Raw genomic sequence first — 16816 nt, 5'->3', positions numbered from 1 at the left:
ACCATAGTACAGCGTACACATCACTTAAGCCTCCTGCAATATAAGCGATATATTAAGGCCCCTCTTCACGTTCAGCCATGATTGCCCAGCTCTACAGTGAGCACAATCGACAAGGGCATAGACGAATATACCCTTCTACACGTTCACAATGTATTTGTCCATCATTCGCCAACGTGGAAAGGCCGCATTAGGCAACTGCAAAGAGATGTCCAATAGGCGTTTGTGTACAAAAATAGCAATGTTTCTCATTACAGTCAGTTCAGAGACATTTTAGATCTTTAAAGTTTGAAAAGATATTTTTTGAAAGCATTTACGAATTGATATATTATCACCTATCTCTTTCCATTACATATATTACTATCTCGCTTCCCAGCCGTTAGTGTCAAAAACATTGCTCATTTTTGTATAACAATATAAAACAAAACAGTGCCTACATAAGTCACAAAAAATTAAAAAACAATAACAAAAATATAATTTCATAATCGTGGTACTATTTCTAATGAGACCTACGTTTCAAATAGAAAATATTGTCGCTGATTATATCGTTAAAAAGGTTCAATACATAAATATCAAAAGTTTACTGATATGTAAAATTTTATAATAGTTTATAAATTAAATCATACTACGTTCGTTAGAGTAAGATGACCTATGATGTCGTTCGCGTTTACACTACCCTGAAAGGTAACTTCAATTTGAATGTGCTGATATGTGTTATATATTGCAAAATATTGTACAAAAAGTTGTACATACAAAGTTCTTAAATAGCCATGATAAAAAACTCAAGTTTTATGTTTTTACTATACTACTAACCCTCCTATAGAAAAATACATACGCAGTGTATCAAAAAAGGCAGCTGATACACATATATATAAAAAAAGTAATGTTAGAAGGTAAAATTATAAAATATTGTTAAAAATATAAAAAAAAAATTATCAGGGGTGTATTTCACAACGCAAATTACGACACGAATTCGACAACTTCCCTGCGCGGCAGCCAATAATCCCGCGCCACGACTAGCGTTGACCAATCACCGCGCGGCAAATTTTCGAATCCGAGCCAAACGGGTATTGTGAATCACCTCTCAGTCGCAGTATAAACTGAACGAATTGTCGAAGAATATTAAAGACAAATACTACATAGTACAAAATTAGTTATATTAAATAGTATACAGAGGAGTGTCCATATTGATAGAAATGCTAAGAGATTATCGAGCCTAGTAGTTATTCTAATATTCGAGAAACTAAACTATGAAGCAAACCAGAATTTCACTCTAAAGGAATGTAAAAAGTTGCTGCTAAGATGTCTGTTTTGAGATTAAAAATACCTACCTGGGTAACCATAGCATAAAAAATATCACCTTAAACCCCCTTTACATTATTGTGTTTAGTAGTTAGAAAAAGTTTAAAAAAATTAAAATTTCGTGTTGTCAAGGCCCACTTGTACCAACTAACCAATAATAATAATCTATTATTATTTTTATTTTTGTTAATCATTTGTCACATAATATAATGCCTTCTCTGTCAAACGAAGGATGAGACCCTCATCTCGCTTTGATGTTTGATCATAATAATATTAAAGTTTAACTTTAAACCAAGATGGTACAAGTAGACCCTACTGAAAATTCTGTCTCAAATATGATGTCGATGCTACAGAGCGGCCTGAAGCCGAGGTTTGAACATACACAAATAACAGTATTATGGGCGAAGAAAACCCAATTTTGAAATACTTTACACAAAAAACAAAACAGCATAAAAATTGTGATGTTGTTGACTAGCTGATGTTAGCTTACAGTAGCGACATCTAGAGATATTAAAAGAGAACTACGAGTATATTAACAAATTCATTGACAATATTAGTATCAGATTAAAAAATTGATATGACTTTTCAGTTTAATTAAGTAGATGTAAAATAAAATACATAAAGTGCGACAAGGCTTTAAATTAACGTGGGCGGGAGCGAACTGCTGGTGAAGGAGAACTGTCAAAAATGACGTTTTTGTATGATGGCAGCGTTAGTTCCTTTTTTCGCCACGTTCATATAAAGCCTTCTCGAGCTGTAATATTGTTACTGTCATTTCTATGATTTTTTAAAATATACTAGCAGAAATGTGTCAAGAAAAAAATATTGTGCACATAGAAAAATGTAATAGAAATTACGCGTCCTAATTTAATATCCAAAGAAACGCGTACACATTAAAAATTTAATTAAGAACACATATTAAGTTACATTACTAACATATTATTATGAAGAGCTAGCAACACTAGCAATATTAAAATTTAGTATAGCAATCCCCGTAATCTTATAACGATTAAACACGATTAAAAATAAAATACATTGGAATTATTAAAAAAAAAATTGATGTTTAATAATTGTTCATTAAAAAATTATTGCGATTACCTACAAAACAAACCAATATCAAAAATGGTTTAATTCTAACGTCATTTTGTCTTATTATTGTCTTAAAACTTAATATAATTTCGGCGTTAGTGTATTAATCTGATACGTTAATTGCCTAAATTCATAGCCACGAAATAATACTCCTTACATTCGAATTTACCACATACAGAACCACAAACCCACGTAAAAACTCAATTAATTATAATACGTAAAAAATCAATTAATTATTTTGGTGAACATATTTTATCAAAATGTTAGTAATGGGACACTATTTGACTTCGGCATATTAACAAAAAATATTTTGCCCAAGTTTCCTAGCGAAAAAAAAGTTGGTACTTGTCTATGTTTGTTTTAAAATTTGTCTTCTTTTAAACATTTTAGATGGAGTAGATACTTGGTAGGTACTAATGATGTAAGTTTGTGGATCCATATGCGTGTTAACAATATCAATACTTAACTATTTCAAACGCCTTACACAAGTCCTACAAATATTAAAGCAAATCTATTACAACATTCTGGGAATGTATTCAAACAAATTCTACGACTATTTATATACACTGAATAAATTATAAAAAATATATTAATTGATACTGCACTAACGACTACTACGGTAAACCTAGAGATTCGTTCTTTGGAAGAGTCATTCATACTTCACGATACAGCGCTTCTAAATTACAGAATGAATTTTAATATCATGTTCATGTTGGATTTATTATAAATGTTGTTGATGTAAATGATGCATAAATATTATAATAACCACTTTTAACATACTAAAAAAAACTATCGTAACGTTCGCCGAAATATAAATTTTATATTAAACAATAAGATTTTAAACTAAATTCATTCTTCATTTGAGAATGCTTGACATGTTTGTTTTTAAATTATCTATATTGGTGTTTATATTGATTAGATCATAAAAATCAAAGCTAAACATTTATCTTTCTATGCTTATGGGAAACTAAAAAGCGAAAAAAGACAAAGATTACAAAAAATCTACAGCTTTTTTTAGCAATAATTTTTCAGCTTATTGGCTATAAGTCCATTAAAAATTGACTTCACCATTACAATATGCTTATAATCAAGCGCGTTCCGCGTATAATATTATGCAATGTTACTAATTTATAGGCTATGATATAAAATTGCCGCCATTGTTATAATTAAAAAATATTATGTTAGTATGGAATATGACAAGTAAAACAACACGATCTAGTTCAGACTAGACGAAATAAAACATTGGGATGCGTTTACAAGCAAATCATTGGAATGTTTTCATATCCTGTTATCGTCTTAACCCTATAACACTTAGCTCCTTATTCATAAAAAGATCCACATTCCACACTTTAACCAGACCTTTTAGTTTTTACCCCCCTAGCGCTCTTACTAACAAAGACTTGATACAGCGTATAACTATAGAGAGTCTGCTCTGTTTGTCTGTTATAAGAAATTTTTTAATATGCCAGAGAAAGATTATTAAACTGACGTTTTAGACCAAGACCTAACATATTATGACTACAACGTCTGTATACACAATTAATGTGGATCTTTTTATTAGTAGAATATACGAGTAAACAAACGGTAAATAGGATAATACTTTTGGAACATTACCACGCGTCGATGTGTTATAGCGGGTTCGCGTCGCTCGGCAGCGAGTGAACGCGCGCGGACAACAGGTTGTGGAGAATGAACACCGCGGGCTTCGGGCTGCCCTCCATGTCTAGCTCCTGAAAAATTTTACGTGTAATTTCTTGTAATTGTGAACAATAAAGTGTTTTATTATTATTATTATTCATAAATGTACTATCAGAGAAGTTGATTCCTAAGCAGATGGCGGCGGATGGATTCCTAAGTAATTTGGTCGCGTTAGGGCCAGGCCACAACACTGCATTGCGGCGTCGCATCGCAAAAACAAAAGCGCACAAAAATGCGATGCGATGTGACAACGCAAAAATTTCATCGGAAATGTCGCTGACTTTCCACGATGCGTGCTGCGACGTCGCAGATTTTTACGATGCGACGCCGCAACGCATTTTTGTGGCCTGACCCTTACGTCAAACCCATCCGACCGATCCGAGCTTAACATGCCGACCAAATGACGTAGGTCCGTCAACTGCCTAATCTGACCGATCCGTCATCCGATCTAACATTATTGACATATTATGCCGACCACTTAACACATAGGTAATTATTGGCTGATCCAGCAAACATATTTTTGGAACGAAATTCCTTATCGCGCGTTGCGGAAAGGGGCGAGACGAAAAAAGTTGTAACGACATGACACAAAAGTGTCGGTATATTACAACTAGAGCAAAAATGCTATAGTTGTGAGCCGTGCGATAGTGCGTGTTTCTCTCTCTGTCTCTCTCTCTTTTTTTTTGTTTTTTTTTTGTTTTTTTTTATACCTTCGTTCCATCCGGGTGTCCTTGTGACCTCTCAAGTTTTTGCTTTATTCAACTCAATTCAATTCGTTTATTTCAGACATGGTCCATATTATAAATTAATAAAGTTTAAAAAACTAAAACCCGACTACTAAAACACGCTCTAAAAAGTACGAAACAAGAAAACAGTTTATAGGGATATGGAAATGTTTAAAGGATAGCCGTGGTCGTATGTATGCCCTTTATTATATTAATATAATATAATATAATGAATCTGTTTTGCTCTAGTAGGTGGCATACGACCACGGCTATCCTTTAAACATTTCCATATCCCTATAAACTGTTTTCTTGTTTCGTACTTTTTAGAGCGTGTTTTAGTAGTCGGGTTTTAGTTTTTTAAACTTTATTTTTATTTCAATTATTTTGGGGCTAAGATTCACTCGATCTTAAACTAATAATTTCCCCCCGTTTTTTCCACATTTTCCTCTATTTCTTCGTTTCTATAAGTCTTAGCGTGATAAAATATAGCCTATAGCCTTCCTCGGTAAATGGGCTATCTAACACTGAAATAATTTTTCAAATCGGACCAGTAAGTCCTGAGATTAGCGCGTTCAAACAAACAAACTAACTAACAAACTCTGCAAAATTATAATATTAGTATAGATTAAATGCCTGTTGGCGCCTCCTTGGGCCTCCTTCCTCTACACACACTCTACATACCAGTGTATCGTCATCGGCGAAGTGTAGCAGCAACGCGGCGCGGTCGTCGTCGGCGGAGGCGCGTAACGCGTGCAGCGGGCGGCGGTAAAGCGCGCGCGCGCCGCCGCGCCCGAGCGAGCCGCACGCCTCCCACACGCACACGCCCCCCGCCCCCAGCGACAGACGCGCGCCCGCGCCGCGGTACCGGCAACCTGAGAATGTCAGATTAGATTTTAACATTGTAAATTTTAGAATGTTTATTACTTAACCCATCAATCCCCAAGCGGCAGCCGGCTGTCGCATAACAATTGAAAATCTATTGTGTCTGCGATTCCCACGATCGAGGTATTATAGTTTGTGCGTTTTAAGATGATATGGGTGACAGTTCTCATATTCCTTGCTACGGACTTTTTTTACAGCAAAACAAAAAAAAAAACAAAATTTAATCTTTGTATATATAATATATCTGTATATTTTAGATAGTATTTTAGTGTTTAAATTTAATCTATACTAATATTATAATTTTGCAGAGTTTGTTAGTTAGTTTGTTTGTTTGTTTGAACGCGCTAATCTCAGGACTTACTGGTCCGATTTGAAAAATTCTTTCAGTGTTAGATAGCCCATTTACCGAGGAAGGCTATAGGCTATATTTTATCACGCTAAGACTAATAGAAACGAAGAAATAGAGGAAAATGTGGATAAAACGGGGGGAAATTATTTGAAAGGGCTTATTTGAACGCGCTAATCTCAGGAACTACTGGTCCGATTTGAAAAATTCTTTCAGTGTTAGATAGCCCATTTGTTGATTTTATTAGTTATATTTTATATATAAGTAGTTATATTTTATTATTCTACGACTAATAGGAGCGAATAAATAGAGGAAAATGTGGAAAAAAACGGGTGAAATTATATGAAATTGCTTATTATCTTAAGATTCTTAAGAACTACTGGAGCAATTTTTATGTTATTTGGTGAACATGAAGAAGAGACCATGTTAAGGGACATAGGCTATTTTTTTGCGGAAAAATGTACGGTCGCGTGAAATTCCTAAATTAAGCAAGCGAAGCCGCGCGGAACATTTTTTTTAATGAAATAAGGGGGCAAACGAGCAAACGGGTCACCTGATGGAAAGCAACTTCCGTCGCCCATGGACACTCACAGCATCAGAAGAGTTGCAGGTGCGTTGCCGGCCTTTTAATAGGTAATAGGGGAGAGTAGGGATGGGAAGGGAAGGGAATAGGCTCCCCTATTAGGTAGGGAAGGAAATAGGGTAGGGGATTGGGCCTCCGGTAAACTCACTCACTCGGCGAAACACAGCGCAAGCGGTTTCACGCCGGTTTTCTGTGAGAACGTGGTATTTCTCCGGTCGAGCCGGCCCATTCGTGCCAAAGCATGGCTCTTCCACGTAACTAACTACTATACTAACGCGAACGAAGTCGCGGGCAACAGCTAGTAAATTATATTCCATCTACAAAAACAATTAATGTTTCCTATAATTATAAATGAATAAAAATGAAAAGTTGCTAAATGCTAACTTAATAATATAAAATTATATTATTAACTGTGAAATAGCAATATAAAATTATTGTTACGAAAATATTTAAAAATGTCAGATGCATGAAACGGAACTTATGCCAATAGAGATTGACACTGTTGAATCGAAATAAAATCGATAAAAAGGGCAGCCATTTTAAATCGCCGGCGGCGCCACTCTGAAACGTCAGTACGAAATCGATAATTTCGATTACAATTCCTTTACGCAGTAATTCGATATTTTTAAATTATCGATTAATTTTTTTAGGTAACTTCCCTATTATTGTCAATTATTATGTGTCACCCATATCATCATAAAACGCACAAACTATAATGTAAAATGATTCATTTTAGTCTTGTTTTCTAAATAGAAAATGTCTATGAAAAATATAATTATATTCGAGTGCGAGTGAGAGATAATGTGAATAGAGATTATAAATATATATGAATTTACATTTTTTATGCTTTGGATATGTTAAAGGGCCAACCCACAACCAACACAACCAAACGACAACCACAACAATGACAGCGCGCGCACACCGCCCGCGATTTTCCCCCCTTCCGTTTCATTGACTTTCGTACGTAACCACATCGCAACCACTGGCGACAACGCAACCACGTCGACATTTTGTCGGTACCACAACGCAACTACAAAAAGCTGCAGCGACACCATTCACACATAACCACTGCTCGACGACATTTTGTCGTTGCGATGTGGTATGGTTGTGGTACGTGGTGTGTGGTGGGTTGGCCCTAAGACAGTCAAAACTTTCATAATATGAAGCTCAACATTTAACAGTTAACGTGACTTAAGAAATTGTTTTACAAACGCTACTTTCGCTTAGTTGCGCCGTAACATCACCTCCTTGAAGCCGCGCATATCTGCAGCGCTTCTTATACTACTTACGGAAGGTAAACTTCGGCTGCGACGTGACGGTCGCATGTGCTCCGTCTACTAGCGCGCCCGCCACCGCCGCTAAATCATGGGGAGTGTCGGCCCGCAGCGCGCGCAAGCACAGCCCCGCCGGCGTGCCCGCTCGCACGCCCAGCGCCGCCATTACTCCCCCTCCCCACGGAATAATACTCACGGAAGGTAAACTCCGGCTGCGACGTGACGGCCGCATGTGCTCCGTCTACTAGCGCGCCTGCCACTGCCGCTAAATCATGGGGCGTGTCGGCCCGCAGCGCGCGCACGCACAGCCCCGCCGGCGTGCCCGCTCGCACGCCCAGCGCCGCCGCGCCCGCGCCACGCCTCCACCAAGCAAGACGAGTCGCCGCTAGCCCGAGCGACTCGGCGGGCGCGCACCACGCTTCTGCCGACCATGGCGCCGCCTCGTAAAGCCTGCAGGCACATGAGAATTTAAGAGGATACACCAGGGGCGAGAGAAATTGGAAATAGGTATTTGAAAATGTATTGCTGTCTCACCAATCTCAAGTCTCCCATCGCAGAGCGCGATAGAGACAACACGACAAAAGTTCTAATAAAAGAACAGAAAATCTTCGATTCTTGTCCGCTGATTCCTTCTCCAAAACTTAACCCATTTAAGTACTTTTTTCATCAATAATTAAAGCAAGGCTTGAGCTGTGATCCTATGTTTTATTTATTTTTGTATATTCTAGCCAGTTTTGTTTTCTGGGTGTTTGAACACAGAGGAAAATCTGGCCATTTTTTTGGGTTTTTAGACGTTCTTATCTTTTTTAATAATAAAATTATGAAAAAAAAGAAAACATAGGGACATGCTAATAGTGGCCATAGATATTCAGGAAAAAAATCATAACTCTACCGGCATTATCCAGGGAGGAAACAGGGGACAGCGTTTTGACAGGGGAAAAACGGCGGTGTGGACTCCTCTTAACTTTATAAGAAATAAAATAAATAAATAAATAAAATAAAATTTTGTAGACACTACATAAAAATCAAGTGAGGTGAAGCGCCTGCTACCCTATATAGTATATATGTCGTAGGATGATTTGATAAATCCGTGTTTTCGCGAAATCCCTAGAATTTTCGCGAAAATTCGATTTATCAAATCATCCTACGATGTCGTAGGATGATTTGATAAATCGAATTTTCGCGAAAATTCTAGGGATTTCGCGAAAACACGGATTTATCAAATCATCCTACGACATATATACTTTATACTTTACTATATATACTTTGTACTTTATAAGAAAATATGCCGATAGTTAAAATATCATTGGATTTGTCTAATTATGGGGATGTTAAGTTTACCTTACCCCCGAGAAGCCTCCACGTAAAGCTTTGAGAGTGTTCAAGTTCAAGACTCAACATTAAATACAAACGCTTATTTTTTTCATCAAACTTTGCGACTGTTTTTATTATTTAACTGGAAATCGTTTACGTAGCCATCACCTATGTTGTAAGATACATTGCGAATTGAGACTATGTTTATAATATTTTTTGATGATCAAATATCACATCATGGTGTTTTTACCTTAACTCCCTATCTGTGATAGCGACGAATGTCGGCACCCAGCCTTCCGCTTCGTCGGAGTCATCGGAACCACCAGAAGCGCCCATCTGAAATGGCATCATCAAAATTGTAAAAAGTATACTTACAGTGTGTTAGTGTAAACACCGTTATCCTTGAAACCATCAAATGAGCCCGGCAAAATGAACAACTTGACGGGCTCCTTTGATGGTTTCAAGGATAACGGTATTTACATTAACACACTGTATATATCTCAACTTATAAGCATTATTTCAAGCATCATTTTTTTATCATATGTTACGGGCTCAGTGACATTATCATCACAATTTTTAGCCCAGCGGTTCCCAATCTTTCTCACCCTGCGACGCAATTACATGTCACAATATTTTGTCACGGCGCCCTACCTACTCTATTTAGCTATTAGAAAAATTTTAACAAATATTTAAGCATATATCCAGGCTCGAAAATGGTATTTTTTAACCAGGTTAAAATGCTCTTTAACCAGGATTTTAGATAAGTGTTCGTTCGGAGCGAAATAGAGATGCGAGCGGTATTGCTTCTGAAATTAACCTGGTTAATTTCTCGCGGTAAGTAACTAGTGCAGAGATATCTTCTATCCCTTTCTAGTGCACCAGCTAATAGCCAATAGGCCATAACTTGATTTTGTGTGGACAATGGGTGATGGTCGTGGTGTGTGTGAGTGGGCGGGGCGAACATAACCGCGAACGGTTCTAACCGGTATTTTGAGCAGTGAGCAATTTCATTTTGCTCTTAGAACAAAATCAGTAATAATTTCGGTCCATTCAGAGCGGAATCGAAATGAAAACGCTCTTTTGGAAATGTATGGCGTTTCTAACGAACAGGATCGCGAAGTTTAACCAGGTTTCCGAGCCCTGCATATACCTGATTTACACAATTAATTTTATAAGTATTTTATGATTTTATGATATTTGTGGTTTCGGATCATGACTGCGCCCCTCTTGCCTTTCCACGGCGCACCAGGGCGCCGCGGCGCACACTTTGGGAACCCCTTAGCCATTAAAATTGTATCAACAATCAAAATTTAAAACATAAACATTACCCTATTTTAGCTTTGGTGTATTTATGTAAAATCCACTAGCAATAACATTTACAAATAAAAAAAAAAAACTACTGGTAAACATACATGTTCCTGTATAGGCCGTCTCGCTAGCCAGCCTGCGAATCTGACGTCCCCCACAACAGGGCGGAGGCGTGGCCTGGCGCGAGCGAGGGCGGCCCGCGCGCAGCGCCGCGTCGCAGCGTGTAAAGACCGGTGCCAGCCCGCAGCGGTGGTGCTGCACGGTGCTCGGAGTGTTAACGCGTGGACACCGTCCGGCGAGTAGATCTCCAGGGTGCGCTCCTCTTTAAGAGATTATTTTGTGTGTTCAAACTTCAAAAAGAGGTTAGTTAAGGAGTAAGGTAACTTTGGGTTGCAATTTTTTTAAGTTTCAAATGGCAATTATAGACCACCTGAAGATGACTAATAATAATTAAGTTCTTTAAAAAAGAAAAGATACACAACTAAAAGTTTTCTAAATCCATACTTCCATATCCATACTTTTATACTAATATTATGAATGCAAAAGTGTGTCTGTCTGTCTGTTACCTCTTTACGCTTAAACCACTGAACCGATTTTGATGAAATTTGGGAAAGGACATAGGTTTTTATCCCAGAAAAATGTACAGTTCCGGCGCGAAAATTTTATTTTGGCGCAGCGGAGTTGCGGGTGTCAAGTTTCTTCCAATTTAATTCATCAAGCCCCATACTTTCACCGGTGACCGAGACACAATAGAAATTCTATTGTGTCTCGTTTTTCCACGATCGACAGGTTAAGATTATTAACTAAGCACACTTTTTATACTTTAATAATATACCTGGATCTTGGTGTCTTAAATTCTTGGCAATGCATGCCATCAGAAGTGGTACAAATCTGGTGTCTGCTCGTCTCTTTCTGGGCGATGGTGGAGAAGGAGGTATATCGACCATATACCCTCTCTGCAGCTCCCAACCCACTTCACTGATGATAGATGCTTTTCGGAAGTATGGTGTCACTTCTCGTAGATATTTTACTGTAAAGCCACATACAAGGACATTTTAGTTTCTGAATCAGCTTAGGAAAGTAATCATTTTTAACCAATTCATTGCGGATGGCACGTTTCTGTGCCATCACTTTTTTTGCGTGTGGCGTTAGGCATGGATGTGTGAATTTGAAAAGTCACTTATCATCCATTTCCAGAAATACACTTATTTTGCCACTTCTAATCACCGTAAACAGTGTGCCAGACCGTTCAAGTCAGATTTCGAATGTAAACAAAAAGTATTGAAGCTTTGAACATGTAAAAAATTGACAAAATACTGTTTTCTTATCCGCATGGCTGAAGACACAGATGCGTGTCATTTAATCATATGGCGTTGGACACTGAACAGTGTCACGTTATTTTTGTTCAATGCCACAGCTAGAAGTTAGCAAAATTAGACATAGCAACAAATTGGTTAAAGTACAAAAGGTTGGTTTATTTTGTACATGAAACAGGGACATGATTAATGAAATCTAGGTAACTTTTAAATGAGGTTAACCTTGCTGTACAAAGTTAGCTCAAGCAACATTAGTCATTAATGCTAATTAAATAGCACCTATGATGCAATAAGATGTGGTACTCCTTGACATAATTCTGCTTTGAACTTCTAATTGGGAATAATTTATAGGTCAACTTCATTATCTAATACTCTGTACAGTGACTCATATTGAAATTGCCTAATAATTTAAATTGAATCTAATAAAATCTGCTTTTCTATCTATCTTTTTAATAATGAATTGATGATCTAAATAAAAAAATCGGCCAAGTACGAGTCGGACTTGCGCACGAAGGGTTCCGTACTGTTATAGAGCAAACATAGACCAAAAATTGTGTTTTTGTATGGGAGCCTCCCTTAATTTTTTTTTTATTTTAATATTATTCTTAAATATTGAAGGAGACATATAATTAAGGCCTTTGTGAAAATATCAAGTGCCTACCTGTTGCCGTTATTGATATCAAGCAAAAAAGGCCAAAAAATCATGTTTCTTGTATGGGAGCCACCTTTAAATATTAATTTTATTTTATTTAAAGTATTTGTTGTTATAGCGGCAACAGATATACACAATCTGTGAAAATTTCAGAACTCTAGCTATAGCGGTTCTTTAGATACAGCCTGGAGACAGACAGAAGGACAGACAGACATCGAAGTATCATGAATAGGGTCCTGTTTTCACCCTTTGGGTACAGAACCCTAAAAATTAAAGTGTCCAATTTGTACCTTCAAGCTGAACCATTTTGCCAGCTCTCTTCAGTGCTTTTACGGCTTCTTCGTGAGTTGCATCTTTTAAATCCTCCCCGTTCACAGATAATATGGCATCCCCCACATACAGTTGTTCTGTGAGGTCTGCAGCCATACCTTTGAATATTTTCGATATGAGTATGGGCATATTATTCTCTATCCCACCCTTTATTGATATGCCTAGGCCATTATTGTCCGACTTGACCACTTGTACAACACGTTTTTGGTTCGCTATGGCCTCTGGTACCTCTGTGAAGTCGCTGTTGGGTGTTTCCACGTTGTTGTTGTTTAACGTGCCATTTAGTGTCGTGGTCGCGTCATACCCATCGTCGAGGCAGACGCTGAGATAGTCCTCCTCCAGGGTACAATGTACGCGGTACCAAACGCCGCGGACCAGGGTCTCCAACAAGCCGGATCTCACGCACGTCGCATTTGGGCTCTCACTTCCGCCACTCGATGCACCGTTTTCTACCATAATTCCAAAGGTTTATCCAGATTTTAAGTACAAAAATGAGTGACAGGTCAAGGCGACTGGGTAAGAAATTAACAAATTAATTTATTGATCGATTTGATATGCATCCATTATTATCATCGTAAATTGCTTGTAGCACAAATAAGTATTATAATATTTTAAATAAAGAGAGGAATTAAATAAACACAATTTCATTAGACAATCAATACTATTATTTACAGGAGTACGATGACATTATTTTTTTTCATGCGTACAGTTATATTTTCATGAATGGAATTTTGATTCTAGGAAATGGCCATAGAGAAAAATATGGCCTTATGGTGGCACTTCACTTCATTTGATGTATTCGCCAAACAATCACCATACTGTGTAGAGTGTAGACGGTATGTTTGACAAAGTATTGGTCTTATTTGCCTATTTGACAAAATATTTCCGAACTTGTGTAAAGTAATATTGTTGTCACGGTGTGTCGGGGGACCGCCAAGTAAAAGGCCGTATACACAATCGGTTCCAACCACCAACAGAGGTCACCTTGGTAGGGTTGGAACAAAAATCAACCGACGCTTGTTTTTGGTTGACCAACCAAATAACCTTCAATAACCTTGGTAGTGAGCGCATCCCTCACGACCAATGTCAAATAGAGAACATTGAGTTGAAACGCTACCATGTAGACGCTTGTTGGCGCTCAGTCGCACATTGATCGTCAGATGCGTTGCATGTGGTGTGTAGATTTTTGGCTAATGCCAAAAATATTAACTTTGCTATTAAACGTTCTTCCACATACACAGCTTTTCGCATCAACATCATCATTACATAACAAGACATAGGTCTTGTTTTGTAATTAAGGGTCGCACCATCCATACTAATAAAACGCCTCCGTGGTCTAGTGGTATAGAGCGCGGCTCTTGACTCGGAGGTCGTGGGTTCGATTCCCGCGTTGGAAACATGTTATTTCCAAGTTTGGTTAGGACAATGCAGGCTGATCACCTGATTGTCTGACAAGTAAGATGATCCATGCGTCGGATGGGCATGTAAAAAGTCGGTCCTGCACCTGATCTCTCGCCACTCGCCAGTCGTGTCGGTCGTCCGTCCCACTGGGTTATGAGAGATAAAGGAATAGAGAGTGCTCTTGTGTACTGCGCACACACTTGGGCACTATAAAAATTACTCCTGCGTAGCTGGCCTGGTTTCAATGGAACCGGCCACCGTCACCGAAACCGGTGTGGGAGCTATTATTATTACTAATAAAAATGCGAAAGTATCTCTGTCTGTCTGTCTGTCTGTCTCGCTTTCACGCCAAAGCTACTGAACCGATTGCAATAAAATTTTGTACACAGTTATTCTAGAGTCTGAGAAAGGACATAGGCTACATTTTCCCGGGGGTCCTGGGTTCGAGTCCCGCAGGCGGAACAAAAAGTTTTCAATGTTCCTGGGTCTTGGATGTGTATTAAAATAATATTTCAAAAATCTTAAATGTATTCATTTATATATAATATTATAAAAAATCCAGAAATATATCAATTGTGCGATGCAATGAACATTTTAGTTCTAATACGATTCAACAGAAGGCGTTTTATTTTTTACTTTATTGTAACATAGAACTAATCATACTTATTAGTTAGTATGTTTTTGTTTATAGTTTTTAATACGTTAGAATATTATGTTTAATAATATAATCACTTGGTATAATAATAATCAATATCTTATAGAACTCCTACTGCATTTCTAATATATGTGACAAGTTGACAACAGAAGGCGCTCTAAAATAAAGGAGTTCGAGTGTACCGTGTTGGCCTATATTCCATCCAGAAAATATATCAATGCAATCAACATTTTAATTCTAATATATGAAAACAGATGGCGTTTTATTTTTTACTTTATTATTGTAACAGAACTAATCATACCTACTTTACTATATAATATTGTTTTTATTCATAACTAGCTGTTGCCCGCGACTTCGTCCGCGTGGACTTTAGTTTATAGCGCGCGGTGTCAACAAAATTTGTGTCAAATTTAAAAACTTTTAAAACCCTGGTAAGTGGTACCCGTCTTAGGGCCGCGCTACACCGGAATAGCAGCGCTGAAAGTGTTCGCCTCGCCGCTGCCATTCCGGTGTAGCGCGGCCCTTAATTAATCAAAATACCCAAAAACAGCTGTGTAGTGTGCACATAATCTATACTAATATTATAAATGCGAAAGTATCTCTGTCTGTCTGTCTGTCAGTCTCGCTTTCACGCCAAACGCCAAAAGTATCTCTGTCTGTCTGTCTATCTGTCAGTCTCGCTTTCACGCCAAACGCCAAAACTACCGAACCGATTGTAATGAAATTTTGAATACAGATAGTCTAAAGCCTGAGAAAGGACATACTTTACTTTTTTACTGGAAAAAAGGGTTGTAAGGGGGTGAAAATGCGTAAATTTGTTCAAATTAAGTTAGTTCCAACAATTCATAATAGATGGCGCCGTGCGTCTTCTACATCGCGCTGACGCTTGCTCAAAAGTCTTCCTATAAGACGTGGTATCATCTTACATTTAAGTTTCGATTTTTTTCGATTGTTATATCTATTCTACGGTATTAAATAACTCAATACTTTATCTGTGCAGTGACGTAACCTTAAATCTATCAATGATAAATAGTTTATGGGTAAAGTTGTGTAATTGGAGGGCTAAATAAACTTTAAAATTTGGCATAAAATATAAAGTTTAATATAAAAAAATTAAATACTTATTGTGTGCACACTGTACAGCTGTATTGATTTAAGGGGTACCAGGGTTTTTTATAAAAGCTTTTGACACCAATTTTGTTGACATCGCGCGCTATAAACTGAAGTCCACGCGGACGAAGTCGCGGGCAACAGCTAGTTTCTAATAATTCGTTGAAAGAATTTTCGTCAATTCTAAAATAATTGAGAAAATCATCAGAGCCCAATATTTTGAAAATGATTAAATAGCTCAATATTTTTCTTTCTTTTAACCACCGTTTCATCTACAACCGTCTTTATTTACGTTTTTTTTTTCAACACATATAGATATACAAGCCAGCGCTATTGCGGTCTTTTGAGGTGATAGTGGTCCCATTGTTCACTTTTCCACAGCCTATCCAAGAAATACGAGTTGATCGTGTAGATAGAGATTCAACTTTGTTGACCCAACCAAGGTGACCTCTGTTGGTGGTTGGAACCGATCGAGTATACGGCCTTTAAACTATAATCTGTCAAGAAAGTGACAGTCAGCTGCCAAACGTGAAACGAACACGGCTATTAGCTTTGTTAATTCACTAGATTAGAAAATTTTTAATCAAATTAACTTCTAAAACTGTGAAGTGAAAAAGGACCCAAAATATGTGATACTGATTTTATGAAATATGCAGAAATAAAAATGTGCTAGGGAATCAAGTATCAACTGAAGAATCCAAATTCGGAGAAATGTTCAAAATCAAATAACTTGCTGGGTGAAGTGAATAGTCAACTTCATACGAAGACAATTAATAGAAAAAAATAAACTGTCAATTGTCATGGTGATTGTCATAAGTCATTTGTCATAAACAC

The 16816-nt window shown here is 37.5% G+C and overlaps 1 protein-coding gene across 2 annotated transcripts; it reads right to left on the bottom strand.

Annotated features, from left to right (window-relative positions):
• Positions 1 to 3331: 3331 nt before the first annotated feature.
• Positions 3332 to 13487, bottom strand: LOC121735875 (beta-1-syntrophin). Of its 2 annotated transcripts, XM_042126855.1 has the most exons (7): positions 12777 to 13487; positions 11354 to 11548; positions 10623 to 10840; positions 9461 to 9546; positions 8093 to 8346; positions 5493 to 5683; positions 3332 to 4118 (listed from the first exon to the last, which is right to left on the bottom strand). In XM_042126855.1, exons 1-7 carry the CDS (start codon positions 13270 to 13272, stop codon positions 4017 to 4019), a joined length of 1542 nt encoding a protein of 513 aa, XP_041982789.1. In that variant the 5' UTR covers positions 13273 to 13487; the 3' UTR covers positions 3332 to 4016. The 2 variants fall into 2 exon arrangements, with proteins under 2 accessions (XP_041982789.1, XP_041982797.1); XM_042126863.1 differs by lacking the exon at positions 5493 to 5683 and having other exon boundaries at positions 12777 to 13486.
• Between the last annotated feature and the right edge of the window lie 3329 nt (positions 13488 to 16816).

The sequence above is a fragment of the Aricia agestis genome, chromosome 2 (genome assembly GCF_905147365.1).
Source record: "Aricia agestis chromosome 2, ilAriAges1.1, whole genome shotgun sequence".
Taxonomy (NCBI): Eukaryota; Metazoa; Arthropoda; class Insecta; order Lepidoptera; family Lycaenidae; genus Aricia; species Aricia agestis.
This window is presented reverse-complemented; position numbering and strand designations above follow the sequence as displayed.

Coding starts and splice junctions, on each gene's coding strand:
- LOC121735875 (XM_042126855.1), bottom strand. CDS start 13,272: ATGGTAGAAAACGGTGCATCGAGTGGCGGAAGTGAGAGCCCAAATGCG. Junction 10,841..11,353: donor TTTAAGACACCAAGATCCAG/GTATATTATTAA, acceptor AATCTCTTAAAG/AGGAGCGCACCCTGGAGATC. Junction 8,347..9,460: donor ATCACAGATAGGGAGTTAAG/GTAAAAACACCA, acceptor ATGTGCCTGCAG/GCTTTACGAGGCGGCGCCAT.